Source organism: Lactuca sativa, chromosome 2 (assembly GCF_002870075.4).
Source record: "Lactuca sativa cultivar Salinas chromosome 2, Lsat_Salinas_v11, whole genome shotgun sequence".
NCBI classification, from domain to species: Eukaryota; Viridiplantae; Streptophyta; class Magnoliopsida; order Asterales; family Asteraceae; genus Lactuca; species Lactuca sativa.
Window position 1 is genome coordinate 52,876,925 of NC_056624.2, and position 20,815 is coordinate 52,897,739.

The window sequence follows — 20,815 nt, forward strand, 5'->3', positions numbered from 1 at the left end:
CAACTTTAAAATATAAATTTTTACATTATTTTGATATATCTAATGAAGTCATAATATATATATATATATATATATATATATATATATATATATATATATATATATATATATTACTATCCTTTATCGATACTTTTTTTGTGCTACCCCTAGGAAAATTTTCTGGTTCCGCCATGGACATGAAAACTATGTTCATTCTCATTATATACAAAAATAACCTACTTAGAGAAATGACCTGCATCCCTATAATATAGACATAATCAATATAGACCATAATCAATTAATATTTCAACATGGTAAGTAAAGAGTGATTTTTCAATATATTTACCATAAATAACAAATGGTTATTATTATACCTCGATTGTATTAATGGATCATGGAAGAATTCACAAGAATCTCCTGGACCTAAACTTATGAATGATCCAACTTCTGTCACTGACAAGGCAAACAACCACACATCAAAAAACCAGTTAGATCGCTAAAGAGGATTATTCTATTCCATAGTAATGTTTCATTCCATTCCAATTTTAATAACTCAGGAAATAGAAAGTAAATTATAATTACAAATGTTCCATTACTTGTTTCTTTTTCTGAATCACATTTGCGCTCACCAATAGCAGGCCGAAATGCCAGCATAATAAGACCTCGTCGATCTACTTTTGCATAACCAAACTACATGACAAATTTGTTTTAAGTAATTTGTGATTATATTTTCCCATTGCAGAGATAAATGAAATGACCTACATGCCCTCTTCTGCAAGGTATATTATCCGGCTTAACACCCTTTTATAAATGGCATATGTCCCAGTGACTAAATTTTTTATGAAACATCGAATTAGGGATGAAAAAGTGGTCCTTTTTATGATCCAAAAAAGAATATTTTTGCCCTTTTTGCCTTTTTCTTCCATAATTCATTTTTTTATAACACTTTTAGTCTACGAGACAGACACCATTGTAAAAGGCTTTAAGTTCATAATTCACTGTTTCATTTCTCTGGATGACTCTTGAAAACCATATATTTGACAATTGGTGATGATTTCTGAAAAATATCTTTGTAATGATGATGATTAAAGTGGAAGAAAATGGGTACAAGGTATGTGATGGGACTAAATGGCCTTCTATAAAAGGCATGTTATGGAATAGTGAAAATCAATACAACACTGGGACGAAAAGTGTAATTTTTAGTCATGTATTGTATAATGATATAATACTTAAGGATGGTAGTGAGATTTTTGTTTGTTGATTAGGTTGCTTAAGTCTGTAAAGTTTGAACCTTGTGCTCCAATTTTGTAATGTAACGCATTTTCCTCTCTTTTGATCTTGCAACAGATTGTCGATTTGCCAAAATCCTAAAACATATCACATAAAAAATATATTTGTTTATTCAAATATCAAAATAAATATTCAGATTTCTCCAATTATAATGTAAATATTAATGAATTTGAAAAAAGCTACATACCTTTTGGCTCGTTTGGGATCAGATAAAGCAATCTCTGCAAGTTTCTCATTAGCCATGATTTTCTTGAGCTCAGCCCCTGTAAACTCACCATTTCCAAACTCCAAACTAAACGTATTTGTATTTGAATTTGAGTCGATTGAATTATTTGGGGATAATTGACCAATATGCCCTCCAGGAGAAGGAGGAAGCTTAGGTGATTCATCAGCAAAGTTCATCCTCCCCATAAAACTATCCATTGACACACTTCTATAATGCCTTGTTGTTGGAGCAATGTCTCCACCTGCACTCCGTTTAATCCCTTTATCATTAACACTACTTGTAGCTTCATTATCACTGCTATCACCTCCATTTGTTTTTGTTCCACTAGCTCGACTATCTAAATCTTCACGATTCTCAGTTCCTTGTTTATCGTCAGTTCCAGAAGAGTTTAATGTGTCAAGATTTTCAAGATTCATATAAGCAGAAAACAAATCGTCAACAACTTCCCCTTCGGAGGCTCTTTTAGTTGCTCAGGTATGCCAGCTTTATCCCAATGCAATACCTAGTATGCTAGTTTCCTGTTTTTTCAGAGTCTATACCAACTGGTGTTTGCCAAACCTTGTCATGTTATGCCCAATTGAACAGGATGATCTTGGATTTAACATGTGGGACCCACGTAAATGGTTCGGTGATCGAACCCATCTCATGCCCATCATCATTCCTGCATACCCATGCATGAACTCTAGTTACAATGTTTCCCACCCTGGTTTAGGCCCAAGGGCAACTGCCACCATGGAACTTGCCTTACCCTAAAAAAAATTATATTAAAGTAATTATGGATGAAATAAAATAAACCAAAATGAAAAAAATTACTAAATCTTACTTGCATAAATACACTTCCGTTTGTGACCAAAGGATGATTGTGCAAATCAGTAGCTGGTGGAAGCACTAATAAATCGGGAATCATGTCATCCTTCTCGACCTATAAAGATTATTATAACTAAAATCAGAAAAATAAAAAAGATAAATTAAATAGAGTACCATAATGTATATTAATGTTACCATATTATCTTTGCTTAATTCAGACACAACAGTTTCAACATCCAATTTCAGAGTATTGACACGAACATAGCGAGGTTTTTTAACATCTGCTACATAAATGATAAATCATAGATCTCGTTTAATAAATATGGTTGTGTAAATTATAAATAATAAAGTGGAATGTTATTGGTAGAACAAACCGGGAATCTTATATTGGGACATTAAATCTTCTATACGTTTTGCTCCCTTCTTTAATAAGATCTTTGCAAGAGCTGACTGTAGTTGACTTTTCCTCAAAATAAGGTACTTTTCTGGATCTCCTGTTAGAGATGAATCCTATGAAGAAATGTTAAAATTATGTATATGATTAATTTAAAGAAAATATTATATGATGTGGCATCCTAGAAAGTGAAGATACCTGTCCGAAAAGAATGTCATAGGTGATTATGTACATGAATTCCACTTGCCTCTGTTACAAAACGAATAACAGAAGCAATAAATTTCAAATAAATAGTAACGGGAGATTAAAAAAAATAATAACATTCGAATATATATGGTGAGTATGGAATGAAGATCAGGTGTCAAATATGTTTTTTGAGGTATTACTTACCTTCCATTTGCTGTTTAATACATTAACAATCTCCAATACATCCTTGATGATTGGAAGATCTGTGAATAGAGAAACAAGAGATGAAATCAATATGAAATTAGAAAAAATCATTAAACAAAGAAATTAGAAGAAAGAAATTAGAAGAGGATGCGATAGGAGGAGGATTCCCCAATTTGTAATCGTGTTTTAAACAAAGAAGCACAACCAATAAGATGAGTTGATGAGGAAGTATTTTTGTTATTGCTTTTTCTAATCAAATATGAAAAAAATATACTTACACAGTCTGGCATTTCATCGAGCACCTTGAGGGCACCTTGCATCTCCATAACTTCAAATCCCATAAAAACCCCAAATTTTGAAACCCATATGTCAGAAGAAATGGATAGACCTTCAATATTTGTGATACAAACATGAAGTATGACATGATTAGATGGAGCATGTAAGTTCTTCACACTTTCAAGCATAATTGTAACCCAATCGTCGGCTCAAGCATAATTGTAACCCAATCATAGTCACTCAACGCGAAAATATGCGCTTTTGGAACGGCGGAACTCTGTGGTGAAACCGATAGCAGCTTGGAACGAGATTCAAGTAAGCCAAATTCAAGATTCGTGAAATTTTAGGGCACACGAGGCTACATGTTGCCTGAATTTCAGTCTACCGGAGTTCCGACACATAAGTCCGACTTGTACGCTTTCGTAGTTGTACTTCTTGAGATATTGCCAGGCGAAGAAGGCAAGTGAGAAACGAAGGAAGGAGTGTTGATAACTAGGCAAGGCGGCAGTCGAATCTATGGAGGGGGAAGAAAGGATCGTAATTAGGGCAAGAAGGAAACAAAAGAGGAGGATAAAAATGAAGGCGGGTGTTCAAAATTTTAGGGATTTCATTTTCCCCCTATCTACTAAACGCGCTTTTCATTAAAATTATAAAGCGACACTCATAGAGGACGCCCATTTAAGATACAGCGCCCTCCGTGTTTTTAATTTTTTCTCGTATGACGCTAATTTAAGGGCACGCAATAATACGTGACCTAAATCCTTAAATTTTTTGAAGAGATGACACTTTTTTAATGTCACTCTCCATTGCGTAACATAAATCAATGAGTGTCATGGTTTGCGCGTCGTAAAAGGCTATTTTTCTTGTAGTGCTCCTAACAAAAAGGATGCTCCCAAACAAGCCAATCCTTCAAAGAAAAGGAAAATCACCCCACCAGTGCTAACAAATGTTGAACCAAGAAAACATCAATCTCCCTCTCGCTCTAGTAGTGATTGTGATGAGGACGATCAACCCATCGCAGTCCTCAATAAAAGAAAAACCAATTCCACATGCCAAATGCGTGACCGGACTGATACCGCAGCCTCTCAAAAGGCTCCGGTAGTCCTTGGGGTGGCCGCACACCCATTCGAATCAACCATCCAATACCACTTAGACGCAGATGGTGCGTCTGCTTCACCATAATGTGGAGATTCACCCCAGGTCAATCCCAAGAGGATAGAACTGGCTCCTGCCCTAAGATCTCCAGAGCTTCCCGTCTACACTTCTTTTCCCCAGAGGAGTTGAACTCCATACTTTTGCCTGTTACCCAAACACTTCAAACACCTTCCCAACAGCAAGGCGACTCTTCATCCTTTGCCAGAACTGAGTCGAGGCCAGACTTGACCCTAGGTCAAGGAGACCAAGGAAGCTTAGGAAATCCTACTCTGCTTACATCTATAACAGGTGGTTTAGGCACGGTGAGAACCAATGTGCTAGGATCCATGAACTCGACGGACACCTCGGTGCGATACCAAGGAATTGACGAAATTGACCTCAATGATTCATGGAGCAAGTATCAACCATCAAATGAAGCCGAAGCCAAGAAATATGCCGCTTTCCGTAGGGCATTCCAAGCAAGAAAGGCACGACAAATAAAGCAGCTTCAACAGAAACAACAAGAAATCCAGTCCGTAGCTAAGTATTGGGCAGATGCAATCAATAATGCCAATATTGTATCTACTATCTGCAAATTTCAAGCCTTGATGGACAACATGGCTGATACAATCCACAAAGCTCAAGATGCGACTGCTGATCAAACTCCTTCAAAGCCCCCTCCATCTCCAACTGCCAAAGACTCTCAAGATGCAGGCACCAAAATAGAAGTCAACTCTGCTCCCACCTTCGGTTTTGATGACGTTGATCTAAATGAGGTGAATCAGCCCAGTTCTTCGGATGATGACCTCATGATGTTTGATGAAGAAGAGGAATCGAGTGGTTCTCAACACTCAACCTCTAAGCCCAAGGAGAAAAAGAAAAAGAAGAAGATGGTGATTTCAAGAAAAGAATTCTTAAGTCTACAATCCAAAGTAGATCAAATTCTTGCCGCAGTCAAGTCAACTCAACCGCAATCAGAAGACCATCTGGTACCGCAGTCCTTGATCGAAAGGATTGAAAGATTGGAGACTAGGGAACGTCTAGCTACTAAGAGAATTTCTCTCAAAGTAGAAATAGGAATTCGGTCCCTCGACAACAATCGCCAAGCAGATCACAAGGAATTCATGGCTTTTGCGGAGCACCTCATCTCTGAGGTATCCGCAATCAAAGACAATCTACAAACAGCCATTGTGGACCAATCCTCTCTTTCTTAGAAACTAATAGCTGAGACTCACATTGCTTATGAGTCCACTATCTCAGTCCTTCATGCAACGATCAACAAACTCCAACGATCCCTATCTTCAAATTTCTATTGTACTGAAATTCTCCAACTGACAAAGGAGATTCATCGGCTACTCTTCAACACCACCATCCCTGACAATCATCAACTGGCTGATGTTCTCAAAACTCATTTTCAGGAGGTTTGTGCCAAGGTCGATGATCTGAAACAATGTCTTGAGGAGGCTCCGGGTCTGAACTCCTCAATAGGGGAAGTGAAGAAGACCATCATGATGAAGAATATCATCAATCCAACAATGCTTCTCACAAAATTCCTTCACTCCAACCTTCACCGCAACCATCTCCTCACAAGAGTCCAAGCAATCAGTCACCTCCATTGGAATAAAAAATCATTCCCTCTCCTGAACGACATGAGACTCCCACTCACTTCAAGAATCTAGCAGATCACATGTCATCTCCAAGCTCAAATGACTCTCCCATCACCAAACTGAAGAAAGCTAACTGGAAAGCAACTAAACTTGCTGAGCTCATATGGAGAGAATGCGGTTTCGACACTGTCATGGATGAATCCTTGATAAACTCTTGGATCAATCCCCACCACAGACTGCTGGACGACGAATACAAACCATATCTCACCTATGCTGAACCCCCCTCTGATGGCTATTGGGATGTTCCAATCTCCCCAAACGCTAAATACTTCACAGTATTTGAGCAGTTTGACCATAGCCTACCGGATCACAAAAGACTGCCCATGGAATTCGAGAGACTCAATCAATTCTATGCCAAACATGCCTCTCCCATAGAGAAAATTTGGTCTAACAATAGACCATCCACAATTAAGAACTTCAAGCCCCGAAAAATCATGAAGGCTGACTTCTTTCAATACATACTCACAAGAAGGAATCGGGACTATGTCCGCACCCAAGTTGACTTCCCCTGTATGAACCTAGAAGAAGTTTTTCTTATAGCAAAGGTGTTCCAAAACAAGTGTGAAAAGTATCCTAAAATGAAGATAGCACTTGAAAGGGAAAGCATTTTTCTGAAGGAAACTGTCTGCGACTTCGCAAAGATTGATGCAGACATCCTGCACCGATGCCTACCAAAGGTTATTAAGAAAGATCCCTAGGTGCAACAAACTTCCCTGAACTTGGAGTCATCTTCAAAAGGAAGACCAATTAGGTCAAATACTCCATTCCCATGACCTCCATGAATCGTCTTTCATAGAAGCAACTTGAAATCTGTCGAACCGCAGTAGAAAAATTGAAACACATGACTGCCAAAGTCATGTTCGAGATTTTAAGAAGGATCACCTGGTTTGAAAATATCAGGAAGTTTTGGTGGATTCTGATCAAGTTCCTTAAACTTGATAAGTGAAGATAAAGTTAGAGATCACTGAGGGGGAAATTGTTGAAACATGAAGTGACCCTCTTAACTTAGCCTACCGCAGCCCACAAGGATCTGCAGTCAAGCTCTCATCAGCAGCTTCATCCGAAGTCATCTATCCAACCGTAGTCCTACTTACTTTACTTAGTTTAATTTTATCTATCTTTTCTGTAATACTCTCTATTGTCCAGTATACGTTGCATGGCTACTCTTAGAGAGTGGATCAAATGTAATTCATGAGTCTCTATATATCGAGCTCATTCTTTCACAGTTTATAAGAATATTTTCACCTCTATCAATCTGAACTATCTTCAAGTATATCAATTACATTTCTCTTACACATCTCATATCTTTCTAAATCCTCTCGAATGTAACTGATAATTACTTCTCTTCGGAGCAAGTCATTCGTGACTTTATCACTAAGCTTGATCTCACTCACTAACTTAGTTTGAATGCATTCCATGTTATGAATCAACTTATGTGTTTACTTGATATATCACCTACTGTCATTTATGCTTCCTTACATTTCCACAACTATCTAACTATCTAACTCGTTAACTTATTATTGTTGAGCGCTTACATCCTTTGAGATTAACTTGACTGGAGAAATAAATAGAGAAAGAGGTTATTATGATTTATTAATATGTTATAAGAATAATATATTAAATGAGAAATCATATTTGTTTAATTATTATTGGTCAATAATTAATTAGGAATTAATTTTGTGATCAAGTGTAATTAATTAAACTAGCGGGGCTGAATTGTAATTATGTGATAGTTGCAAAGTAGGGCAATAATTAACCTTGTTAAAGGATGGACGAATTCAAGGATAAGGATATTCTTGAAATTGTCCAAGGTCCAAGAGATAAGGGCTTTTCAAGGCTTATCTTATGATTGCTTGGTGGGCAAGCAACTAGATAAGGATAAGGACTTAAACCTTAATCTCAACCCTATATAAAGACCGCTAGGCCTTGAGAAATCTTCCACTTGCTTCCAAGAGCTCCCAAGGATGATTTATACCTCCTCCCTTCTCTCTCTATAGCCTCTCTAATTGCTTGTGGTGTTTGTGAGCCATTAGGGGCACTACACTTGTGGTGCTTGCTTTCAAGACTTAGGGTTTGAAGATTTAAGTTGTTATTGCAATATAACAACAAGAGGTATGTGATCTAACCTTCTATGTGATTTTCAAAAATAGCATGCTACATTAGGGTTTTATTCATGTGTTCATAATGTTGTGTATCTAATAGTGAAAACATAGATCCAAATCTAGGGTTGCATGCACACATAGGATTGTTTGTATAAAACCCATCAGTGGTATTAGAGCCTTTGGTTAACTTGTTTTCAATTAGTTTTATACAATTTTATGAACTTGACAAATTAGGGTTTATTGCCAATAAACCCTAGGAGGCATGAAATTTAGAGATTAGGGTTTCTTAACCCTAATTTGCGAAAATTGTGAAAAGGTTTTTGAATCCTTTCCATTAATCCATGATTTCGAAATCTAGGGTTTGCAAACCCTTAGATTTCGAGATTAGCCTCCTTCCCCAAGATAAGATCCTAATTTTTAGGGATTTAGATAATCCCATATCTTGTAATTATCTTTTAATGGTTAAATATGGTAATTAAAGATTTTGGATTATCCCATCCCCTTACTTTCGAAATTTAGAGGGATTTAAGGGATTAGGATAAGTTAATTGTTTAAATGGAAATTATCCTTATGATTTAGATAATCCCTTATGATTTGATGATTTAAATTAATAGTTTAATTTAAGATAATTATTAAATCAATAGTTTTAATATTTAAAATTTTAATTTAAATGCTATTAAATTCGAAAATTTTAAATTGAAGATTAAAACCCTAGTATTTTGAAATGTTTAAAACACACCCTATACTATTATATTATTACAAGCTTAATAAATATATATGTATAATTAAAAGGCTAGTCTTACCGTTATTAGGCCTCATCCACGAAGCTAGTCTATAAGGTGGGTATAAGGTTGCTGCCTATAAAATGGTGCTTAATGGGTGTACACTCACACCTACCGCTTGCTTGACTGGTGGAGGGTCGTTAGCCGAACGGGTAGGATAGGGCAATCCTCTCTTCATTAATAAGCATAATGAATCTATATAAAGTAACTAAACGTTTTTATAAATTCCCAATCCTAGTTACTTTAGGCAAAAGTGAAATTGATGCAATCCCATGAAATTACACTAGGCACCCTTGCTAAGAAGTTAGTGGTTGGTTCTAAGCAAAGGTGGCAAAGGGTGATTCATTGTTTATCATAGTTCGATGGAGCGTATGTGGTTTACCGCACTACTAGAAAAACAGCCTTTTACGACGCTCATTGTGCGTCGTAAAAGGCTCAGACGACACGCAAATGCGCGTTAAGGAAGGCCCTGTCATAAAGAGAGACGACGCGCTTTTGCGCGTCATCTATAGACGACGCGCATTTACGACGCGCAATTACGACGCACGTTTACGACACGTAATGCGTATCAAGGAAGGCCCTGTCATAAAGGAAGACGACACACATTCGCGTGTGGTAACCTTACGACGCGCGTGTTAATGACACGCAATGCGTATCAAGAAAGCCCCTGTCAAGAAAGGCCATGTCATAAATGAAGATGACACACATTTTTGCGTATCATAATTTTAAATGTTTAAAAAAAATTATTTTTCAGATTTACTAATTTTCAAATTAAATTTGTAGTTAATGTCTCATAATAGAAAATAAATATCATATACAAAAAATACAATCCATTGCATCAAATTTAATATCATACAAATAAAATACCATAAATAACAAAGATAATTCATTTCACTAATATGTCTATTCCAATAGTAAATGTTATAAAAAAATGAACTCAAGAGAAGTAGAATTTACATACAATTGCATTATCTAGCTTACTATCTGCCAACAACTCTCCGTGTATTTGATTTTTGCTTGTGTCTCGTTTCCTCCAAAACTTCTAGATACGTTGTGAGCATGCTATAAAAATTGATTAACATGCAGGTTGTGAGCATTAAAGAAGCTTTTGAGAAAAGTATGAGACAATACAATTGTGAGTTTGCTTTTGTCCTCAACCGTGCTTCCAATCTTCATCTTGTTGAGGTTTGTTTCAGGGAGGGCAAAATATATATTTTTATATTTACATAAAGGAAAAAAGTTTGGATTAGAAAATGACATGTTTACCCTTGTAATGAAAAGTTGTGTTTCAATTTTGGTCCTTATTTTTGAGGTTCTTGTAAAGGTTTTGGTCCTTGAGTATAGCTGATTTTTTCCACTTTGGACCCAAAAATAGTCATTTTCGTTGGAGAAGAGGCCAAATATGCAAAAAGGAAATTGTAGGGACGAAAAGAAAAAAGAAAGCTATATTTAGGGACTAACAATTGTAGTTGGTTCAACTGAAGACTTTGATCCTTCAAAAGGCAAGACTTTAGTTGACCTTCTAGTCCTTGTTGTTTCACTTTGTTGTGATTTTGGTCCCTCTTACTCGCACCGTTAGTAAAATGACAATTTTACCCCTAGCCCCTTTCTTATAAACCAAAAAAAAGCAAACCATAACTTACTTGTGTAAAAATTCAAGACCCCCTACAACTCTTGATTCAGTTCCCATCAATTCAATTAATCCTTCCCATTCCTGCATATATATACATAAGGTATTAATAAAAATCATACATACATACATACATACATACATACATACATACATACATAAGTGAAGAGATTTTTCACTTAAAAGCATATAACCGCTTCAGAAGTTGTAGGTCTAGTTGATGGTGGTTGAGTGCACATCAATGCTATCTTGATGATCTCCACAACATGTTCTACTGCATATTCACTAGGATCTAGTTTCTCATCCATTAAATTCAGATGCTCTCCACTCTCATGTAGATCCCGTGCCTATCATACACATAACAACAGAAAGGCTAGTAAGAACTTCTCACCTAAGCTTAAGGTCTCACTGAATACAAAATAAATCATTGAGTGTTTGAGATACCTTCATCATTAAAACCATAAATGAAAAGAATGGGTTGAATGAACCAACCCTTAATTATGAGATACTTACATGATCAAGGAGATTTTGAGTGACTAATTGGTAGTCAACATCCTTGTATCTCTTTCCACTAATGATTTCTAGGACCACCACACCAAAGCTGTATGTATCAACTTTCTCAAATAATTGCCCATAAATTGCATATTCAGGTGCTACATAACCACTATTCCTGCAAAGATTTAACATTGGTTATTGAAAATTTACTTTAATCAAATTGAATTAGTAGTTAAGTTATATGTACTTTTAAATATACAAAGTCCCTGAGAATTTTGTGCTAAGATGAGTCGTATCTTCTGGTAGCAGTCTTATAAGCCCAAAATTTGCTATTTTTTGCTGCAATTCTCTATCAAGTAGAATGTTGCTAGTTCTTATATCTGTATGGATGATTGGAACATGGTACTTTTCATGTTGATATGAAAGACCCCCTACTTCCTGTAAGATAATCTTTCTGGTACCCATATATAAAAGAGCTTGATCGTCAATGTGGAAAGGGACAGCTAGCTGTTGAATCACCACTCTTATGGTCTGAATCTGAGCTCAATTATCTACAGGAAGTCCAATAAAGGTATATATATGTTCCTATCCTAAGTTTTGAATTTAAGAATAGACACCCCTGTGTTGTTGAATATAACAAACACATTACACATACATCCCTCCTATCAGGCTGAAGTTGTTGAAAGAGCAGAAGGCATCAGAAAAGAGTATAATGAGCTTGACACTGTCTGGTTCATAGCTGGATCCCTATTTCAGGTTGTTTAGCTTTTTCCTTGGTCCATTTTAGTTATTACTAATGCCTCACCCTGTAATCACATCCAAATTCATAATAAAAAATAAATAACTAGAATAAAGAAAGTAAAAGAAAATTTTAATATTATTTTAAAATCAGCTTCACCATGGCATTCAAATGCATGCTGGGATCTTCTTCCAAACATAATTATTTGGCTTAAATAATGCATACCGACTTTGCTAGAATATATATGGCCAGGTACTTGAACAAATCCAGCCTGAATAAATCCAGCCTAAGAAAGAACCTAGCCTATCAGAATCAGGTACTTGAAAAAATCCAGCCTGAATAAAAGCAAAAAAAAAATTAGAACTAGTTGAAATAAAAAGTTGAGTGGGAAAAGGGGAACGAGGAGTGATAGAAGTGGGTTTCATTTTTCATTTGCGGGTGTGTTGTGATGACTAATTTAGGGTGGTAAGTATGGTGTTTTTATTTCATACAACAAAATATGAGCATAAATAAGATCCATAAATGGAAACAAACCAGGAAAGACAAAAATCCAATCAAGGAGCATGCTTTTGTAGACCTATCAGCAAAAGAACAAGACAAAAAGTTCTTGATCATGATAGAAATACAAAATACTGATCATGTTAAAAAGGAAAAATGATCATAAGATGTGAAGGAAGATCAGGAAAACAGTCATCGAGATGATGCTTGGACCATGGTATTTGGCACCCAACAAACCTACATAGTCAAAAACACATTAAGGAAGAATTCAAGGCATGATACTATTGAAACTTAAATTTTCATATGTAATTGATATGATGCTAAATATCAGCCTAATTGTTTCAACACAAAGACCACATATACTAATCATAGATATCGAAAGTACAAAGTGGAAACATAGGTGCGCTTTTAGAACTGAATTTTTTTTGGAGGGCGCGCGGCAACTGGCGCTACATACTTTAAAACTAAAATCAATCCCATGAACCCAAATCAATGGATCAACGTTTGTGGTGTCATTGAGTCGTGTTGTGCGTTTAATCAAACGCAAACATCCTTGTCTAGTTAAAAGATCTGATTACCTAATTGGTATGGGGTCGTCAATACGATGATTGGTAAACTAATTTTTTTGGGAAGAAACAGAGATGATCATACAAAGGATTAAGATTTAAAGGAGACAATATATTACTAAAGGAGCTGCAAGGAAATGGTTCTTTCTGCAAAGATGGATCAAAATAACAGAGCTCCTTTCATCTTTTACCACAGAAAAAGCCAAAGGTGGGAACACATCAGGAATGGCTGGAATCGGATCTGCTCTTATGTTTTCTTAGACCAATCAGAAAGATAGTAAGATAAAAATGCTTATCATGATGAAAAGACAACAAACTGGTAATGTCTAAAATGAGAATCTGATCATAATATATAATCAAAGAAAAAGTAAAATAGTCACCAAGATGTGCATGTAGTATATATATATATATATATATATATATATATATATATATATATATATATAGTATTTGGCACCTAGCAAAGACATAGACGAAACTACAACCCACTTCTGGAACATGAAATCAAAGTTGGTCATCATATAAACAAAGAAAAAGAAAAAAGAATTTAAAGACATGAAAAGATACTAATACTCTGCAAGTGTCAACCATGTATTGTTCTTTCTGAAAAAAGTGCCATGAAGAAATCTGTACAATTATCAAGTCATCCAAACTACATTATTGAAGAAATTAAAAAAAAAACTAAAAATCCTATGGGCCCAATAAATTTCCTTCTATCAAAAGGTCTCATGTGAAAGAGAAATTGGTACGAGGCTTCTACTTACCTTTTACCACACAATAAAAAAAAGTTTACTAAAACAATTCATGGAAAATCCAGAAACAACAACAAACCAGGAAGAACAAAGATCAATCCATGCAAGAGCATTCTTAGAATGTAGAGCACAAACCTTCAATCAAATCAAGCCTCAGGAGCTAAAGAAGAAAGAAAAACAAAAAACCAAGTTGAGGTTGTGTGGCTCTGAACTTATGTGCTCCTTCAACAACCATTTGTCAAACCACCTCCTGTAATAAAAAAAATACAACATGTTTAATTTGAGTAACAATAGACATGGTCTACTAACAAAACCTGTAAATAAAAAAAATCAAACCTAGTATAGATTGCAGATCAGTGCAAAAGAAGAGTTGAGGTGTCAAGTTGATACAGGAGAAGAAGACGTCGACTTAGTCAAACCATTTATAGTGTTTCCTATTCATGCCCTAACCTAATTCACCCTAAATTTCAAAGAAATTGATCAAATTCTAGCATAACTATTAATCCAATCGGGCACATGAACTGGTGGATAAAGGAGAAACCGAAGATTGAGAATTCTATATCACAAACTAAGATCAAAATCATATGGAAAAAATCTGAAATCATAAACTCATATGGGAAGAAATATGTGAAAAAGAATTCTGAAGAAAGAGAAACCGAATATAAACATTACCAGAATTAAAAGAGAAACCAGAGGAAGCGACAAATTCTCTCAATCCCTCCTCCGATTTCTTAAACCCGTGCATCATTGTATCGCCACTGGAGATAGAGACATAGAGGTAAAAGAGGCGTTGCTTTCTACCTACCAATTTATTCCAACTCATAAGTAGCCTGTGCTAACCATGAATACGATGTTGCAGTTGTCTGTTAGAGATAGACAGAAAGGAAGGACATGGATGGCGGAAAAGGGTGGCCTGGTGGTTCTAGGGTTTTTATACCAATGGCGGTGTTAGTAACCAACGATGTTGGTGCGAAATAGGGGTGGTGATCTTGTGGTATGTTTTGTCGGTGGTATATTGGGGCTTTATTGAAGACGTTGGTGAACCAGAGAGAAGACGAAGGGTGGTGGGTGGTTGTCGAGCAGTAGAGAGAGAGAGAGAGAGAGAGAGAGAGAGAGTAAATCAGGAGAAGTTAAGCTTAAAATAAATAAAACCCTAGCACGTCCTAGATAGAAGGAAGATGGCGATGGCTTAGGATTGCACAGTGAATAGAGGGAGAGAATGGAAGGAGATCAAGAGGATAGAGTGGAGAAGCGGGCACTTGAAACTTTTAGAAATTTAGAGATTTCATTTTCCCCCCTTAAAACGCGCGTCTAAAAAAAGTTATAAAGCGACATTTCTAGATGATACACATTTAACATAAGTGCCCTCCGTGTTTGTAGTTTTTTTTTTGTTGGACATTAATTTTAGGGCACGCCAAAATGCGTGTCTTCTATCCTTCAAATTTTGCAAATCTAACATTATTTTTTAGGGCACGTACAAATGCGCGTCCTCTATCAGCGCGTGTCATTGTTTGTGCGTCATTAAAGGGCTGTTTTCTAGTAGTGTCGGCACATCGAATAGGTGATTGTAACAATGAATGCACCATGTAGATTTGAATGGTTATTCACACCCACTTTGTGATCCTCGGCATCCCAGTCACAAACGAGAGGGGCATATCGAGATTTAAACATGTCACTGAAAAGTTCAATGTATCTCCAAGAAAATCTAGGAATTCTCAATACATTTAAAACTTAAGCTTATTTTTTCGTGGTGAAGAATTACTGAATCGTCATTCACTTACCTCCAAATTATTTGCGTGTTGGATTACGGCATCCCTTTTCTAATATGTAAATAATGTTGTTGGGTCCTAGCCCTAAATTTTCATTTTGGGTGTTAATTAGGGACTTGATTCTAATCAAACTTTGTTCCTTTCTATTTATAGATGTCTAACGCAAACAACGCTGCTGCTAGCTCATTCACGCTAATAGGCCTTTGTCAAAAAGTGACTTTCAATGGATCGAACTTTAGCGAATGGATAAGATACATTCTCACCATCGCGCGTTACGAGGACAAAGAGTATGTTATCGATGAGAAGCTCGAGAAGATCAATCCAGAAAATGCTACTCCTGAAGAAATGGTTGTCTTTGAGACGCATGAGTGTGATGCAACGAAAGTTCATTGCATCATGATAGCCACAATGAACTCCGAATTCCAAAAGTCCTATGAGGACATGTATCCCTATGAGATGCAAATAGACTTGATAGAGAGATATCACCAAAGCGCGTGGCAAGAGCGCTATGAGATCATTACGAATATGATCACTGGTAAAATGGGAAGTGGAGAGTCTCTAACCGTACGCTTGCAATAGATGCAAAGGTATGTTGATCGTCTCGCAAGTTGAATGTCAACTTTGGGGAAGATTTGTCAATCGACATTGTTCTTCACTCCTTGACCTCATGCTACAACCAATTTAGGATGACCTACCACATGAACAAGGAAGACGTCACCCTAAGCAAACTCCAAGGGCTCCTAAGGACTGCTGAGAGCAACCTGAAGGACAAGTTTGTTGTACCAACTCCTAATCCATCCGCTGCTCCTGTTTTGGCTATAGGGCAGGGAAGGGGCAAGAAGAGGCAGGCTCCGTCAAAGAGCCACCGCAAGGGAAAGTCCCAAGATGGTTCCTCTTCTAGTGGGACCAAGGTTGATCCTGCTAAGCCCAACCCTAACCCAAAGAAGGTAGAGTGCCATCATTGCCATAAAATAGGGCATTGGAAGAGAAGCTGTCCAGAATATCTGCAAGCCATCAAGGATGGAAAGATCAAGCCATCTTATGCAGGTATATACACAATTAAATCTAATGATTCATCTCATGCTATTTCTTGGGTTCTTGATACAGGATGTGGTTACCACATTTGTTCTGATTTGCAGGGACTAGGAAGAAATAGGGATGTGGAGCCTGGAAGAATAAATCTAATCATGGGGAACAGAATAACGTCGGCTGTTACCAAGATTGGAGTGTATTCTTGAGTGTTTAGTAATGGATTGAATTTAGATGTAAATCATTGTTTCTACTCGCCAGATATGGCAAGAAACATCATTTCTTTTCATGGTTTATTTAGACAAGCATTTAGATATTCGTTTAATAATGAGAATGGTTCGATTTATGCTTATCTAAATGGTGTTTTATTTATGGTTGTAGATAACCTAGGATATGATGTGTTGTGTATGGATTCTTCCAATAGTATGGATAAAGCATCTTTGTGGCATTGTCGTCTTGGACATGTCAACAAGAAACGCATAGCCCAACTCCAAAAGGATGGAGTGTTGGAGTCATTCGACCTTAGGGAAGATGACACGTGCGAATCTTGTTTACATGGAAAGATGACCAAGTCACCCTTCACTGGAACTTGTGAGAGGGATGAGGGTTTATTAGATCTCATACATACCGATGTATGTGGGCCCTTTAGATCCACCACAAAGGATGGGAACCGCTTCTACGTGACTTTCATCAATGATTATAGTAGATATGGGTATATTTACTTAATCAAACACAGGTCAGAAACATTTGAAAAGTTCAAATAGTTCAAGCATGAAGTGGAGAATCAATTGGGCAAGAAAATCAAGATGCTTCGATCCAATCGAGGATGAGAGTACCTAAGTCTTGAATTCCACGACTATCTCAAGGAATGCAGAATAGTTTCGCAATTAACACCACCTAGGACACCGCAGTTAAATGGTGTGGCAGAAAGGCGTAATCGAACCTTGTTAGACATGGTCCATTCTATGATGAGTCGTGCTTCACTACCTATCTCATTCTGGGGGTATGCCTTAGAGACTGCCGCCCATATCCTTAACCGAGTCCCTACAAAGAAGGTTGCCAAAACACCTCACGAGATGTGGACAGGGAAAGCTCCCTCGTTGGCACATATCAAGGTTTGGGGCTGTGAGGTTTTTGTAAGACGAGAGACTCACGACAAGCTCGAACCTCATAGTGAGCAATGTATTTTCATCGGCTACCCGTAGAGATCCTTTGGATATCTCTTCTATAGACCGAGTGAAAAGGTTTTCTTCGTTGCGAGGAGAGGGGTTTTCCGAGAGCGAGAACTCATAAGCCAAGGAGACTGTGGGAGGCAAATCGATCTTGAATAAATTCAAGAATCGAGCGATGAAGGAACCTCTACCGCTGGCGCTCAACCCGAGGAGGAAACTCCGGTTGAACCAATTGACGAGTCCTTACCTCTTAGACGTTCCGAAAGAGTTAGAGTTCAACCCAGTTTTATGGTTTTCGTATTACTACCGAAGGGGACACGTATATTAGTGATGGTACACTAATAAATCTAGATGAACCTAATAGCTATAAGGAAGCCATGGTAGGCCCAGAGTCTGCAAAATGGAAAGAGGCGATGGACAGCGAGATTCAATCCATGTATGACAACCAAGTTTGGAATTTGGTTGACAATGTGCTCGGACGTAAGACGGTTGGGTGCAAATGGATCTTCAAGAAGACCGATGTGGATGGGAATGTGCACACGTATAAAGCACGACTGGTGGCAAAGGGCTTTACTCAAACTCTTGGAGTTGACTATGATGAGACCTTCTCACCAGTTGCTAAGATAAAATCTATTAGGGTGATGCTAACCATTGCTGCATTTCATGATTATGAGATGTGGCAGATGGATGTCAAGACCACTTTCCTTAATGGGAAGTTGGCTGAGGATGTTTACATGGCTCAGTCAGAGGGTTTTGTCGATCCGAAGCATCCCAATAGATTGTGCAAGCTTGAGAAGTCCATTTATGGACTTAAGAAAGCATCTCACAGATGGAATCTTTGCTTTGATGAGAAAGTCAAAGAGTTTGGATTTGTACGAATCGAAGATGAATCATGTCTATATGTCAAGGCCAATGGGAGTATAGTTAGCTTCCTCGTTTTGTATGTCGATGACATACTGCTCATAGGAAATGATATCCCGACTCTGCAGGAGGTTAAGTCCTGGCTCGGGAAGTGCTTTGCTATGAAGGACCTCGGAGAGGCTTCCTATATTTTGGGAATAAGGATAGTGAGAGAACGAAGTAAGAGACTAATAGGACATAGTTAGAATACTTACTTGGATAAGGTACTAAAACGTTTTAGTACGGAAAACTCAAAGAAGGGAGAACTACCAATACAGAGTAATGCCAAGTTGAGTAAGACTCAAAGTCCGAGTACCGAAGCCGAGATAGCAGAGATGAGTTGAGTACCTTACGCTTCAGCAGTTGGCTCAATCATGTATGCTATGACTTGTACTCGCCCTGATGTGGCCTTTGCTTTGAGCATGGTCAGTAGATATCAAGGGAACCTGGGCAAAGCTCATTAGATTGCGCTCAAGAATATACTTAAGTACCTTCGGAGGACCAAGGAATGGTTCTTAGTCCTCGGAGGGAGTGATGACTTAAAGGTGCGAAGGTATAATGACGCCAGCTTGCAGATCGACAAGGACAACTACCATTCACAGTCGGGCTGGGTCTTTACCCTAAATGGAGGAGCAGTGACTTGGAAGAGTTCCAAGCAGGAAACTGTAGCTGATTCAACATGCGAATCAGACTATATTGTAGCAAGCGGAGCGTCAAAGGAGGCGATATGGTTGAAGAACTTCATTAGTGACCTTGGAGTTGTGACTGCCATAAAGGAGCCTATGGAAATTTTCTGTGATAATGAAGGAGCGGTTGCCTTGACCAAGGAACCGAGGGATCATGGTAGATCTCGACATATCGACAGAAAGAATCATTTTATTAGACATCGAGTAGAAGAAGGACACCTTGTGGTTAAGAGGATATCATCAGAAGATAACCCAGCAGATCCGCTTACGAAGGGACTTAGTAGGGTTATGCACTTGCAGCACGCTAGGAGCATTGGGCTGAAGGATGATATTAGTTTAGATTAGATAGTTTTAGAAACATTTAATAGATAAATGTAATTGACATTTAATGATTAAATAAAGGAGTATTATTTATAAGTAAAGTTATTGTCTTATGTTAATTGTTTAACTATTGTTTCAATTTGCATGTTTCGACTTCCTAAATAATTGAGTTATTAAGAATAATCAAATTATTCGAATGGTCCACAATCGTTCATATGTTGGAAGTAGGTATGAATGAAGATTGTCATGAATTGGTATGTAGAGTGTCTAAAAGGTATTAGACATAGCAAAGGTTTGCTGCAACGTTCATGAGTGCTTATGAACAAGTTTTGAGCATTGGAATAAGCTCACACTTGCTGGAATCACTTTATGGAATGTTACAAAAGTGATCGCAAGACGATAATATCATATGGTCTTAAAACCTAGATATATGGTTTATTATTTACTAATTGGTTGTGCATTGATAATGCGAAACCACATCAGTAAATTGATGTTATAAAACACATTGTTGTGTATAGTTGATTAGTGGATAAGTAAATGCATATAAGTCGAAGTTTATCTGTTACTTTTATCCTAAGAGGGTAAAAGCGATATCACAGCCGCTCGATGATTTGATTTGACTTATGTGTCGGGCCCGGTCAGGACTAAATTGATGTGTTCAATTAAGTTCTATGTCAAATGAATCTGTGATCAAGAAACCAACTGCTGGACAATTAGTTCCATAAAATTGTCCGCACAATATCTAAACAGAGGACTGTATGATCCCTTATCTAGAGGACAGGTTACTGATGAGATCAGAGTTCGACAACGTCTTTGAGAGCTACGATTTCTAATGGAGTTGTACATTACATTTGTGGTTACTAGACTTATCCAAGTGGGAGACTGTTGGATTAGTGTCTAAGCCCGTAACCATATTTGGTAAGTACTTGACCCGGTTGTGCATGGTCCTTTTGGGTTGCCTTCACCAAAGCAACTTGACTGGAGAAATAAATAGAGAAAGAGGTTATTATGATTTATTAATATGTTATAAGAATAATATATTAAAGGAGAAATCATATTTGTTTAATTATTATTGGTCAATAATTAATTAGGAATTAATTTTGTGATCAAGTGTAATTAATTAAACTAGAGCGGCTGAATTGTAATTATGTGATAGTTGCAAAGTAGGGCAATAATTATCCTTGTTAAAGGACGGACGAATTCAAGGATAA

At 37.2% G+C, this 20,815-nt stretch overlaps 2 protein-coding genes across 2 annotated transcripts; both read right to left on the reverse strand.

The window, feature by feature from the left end:
* Positions 1 to 1,249: 1,249 nt before the first annotated feature.
* LOC111907138 (bZIP transcription factor 29-like) lies at positions 1,250 to 1,943 on the reverse strand. Its single transcript, XM_023902927.3, has 2 exons — positions 1,457 to 1,943; positions 1,250 to 1,346 (listed from the first exon to the last, which is right to left on the reverse strand). Exons 1-2 carry the CDS (start codon positions 1,909 to 1,911, stop codon positions 1,250 to 1,252), a joined length of 552 nt encoding a protein of 183 aa, XP_023758695.2. The 5' UTR covers positions 1,912 to 1,943.
* Positions 1,944 to 2,181: 238 nt separating this feature from the next.
* Positions 2,182 to 3,550, reverse strand: LOC111907139 (25S rRNA (cytosine-C(5))-methyltransferase NSUN5). Its single transcript, XM_052768822.1, has 7 exons — positions 3,361 to 3,550; positions 3,087 to 3,145; positions 2,895 to 2,945; positions 2,677 to 2,812; positions 2,498 to 2,586; positions 2,319 to 2,417; positions 2,182 to 2,244 (listed from the first exon to the last, which is right to left on the reverse strand). The coding sequence occupies exons 1-7, from the start codon at positions 3,548 to 3,550 to the stop codon at positions 2,182 to 2,184; spliced, it is 687 nt and encodes a 228-aa protein (XP_052624782.1).
* Positions 3,551 to 20,815: the final 17,265 nt, after the last annotated feature.

Bases quoted from the DNA above. Each gene is read 5' to 3' on its own strand.
- LOC111907139 (XM_052768822.1), bottom strand. From the start codon at position 3,550: ATGCTTGAAAGTGTGAAGAACTTACATGCTCCATCTAATCATGTCATA. The intron at 3,146-3,360 runs GTATATTTTTTT...CTCTATTCACAG, and splicing joins TGAAATGCCAGACTGTGTAA to ATCTTCCAATCATCAAGGAT. The intron at 2,813-2,894 runs GTATCTTCACTT...ATTTCTTCATAG, and splicing joins ATGACATTCTTTTCGGACAG to GATTCATCTCTAACAGGAGA.
- LOC111907138 (XM_023902927.3), bottom strand. From the start codon at position 1,911: ATGAATCTTGAAAATCTTGACACATTAAACTCTTCTGGAACTGACGAT. The intron at 1,347-1,456 runs GTATGTAGCTTT...GATATGTTTTAG, and splicing joins GATCCCAAACGAGCCAAAAG to GATTTTGGCAAATCGACAAT.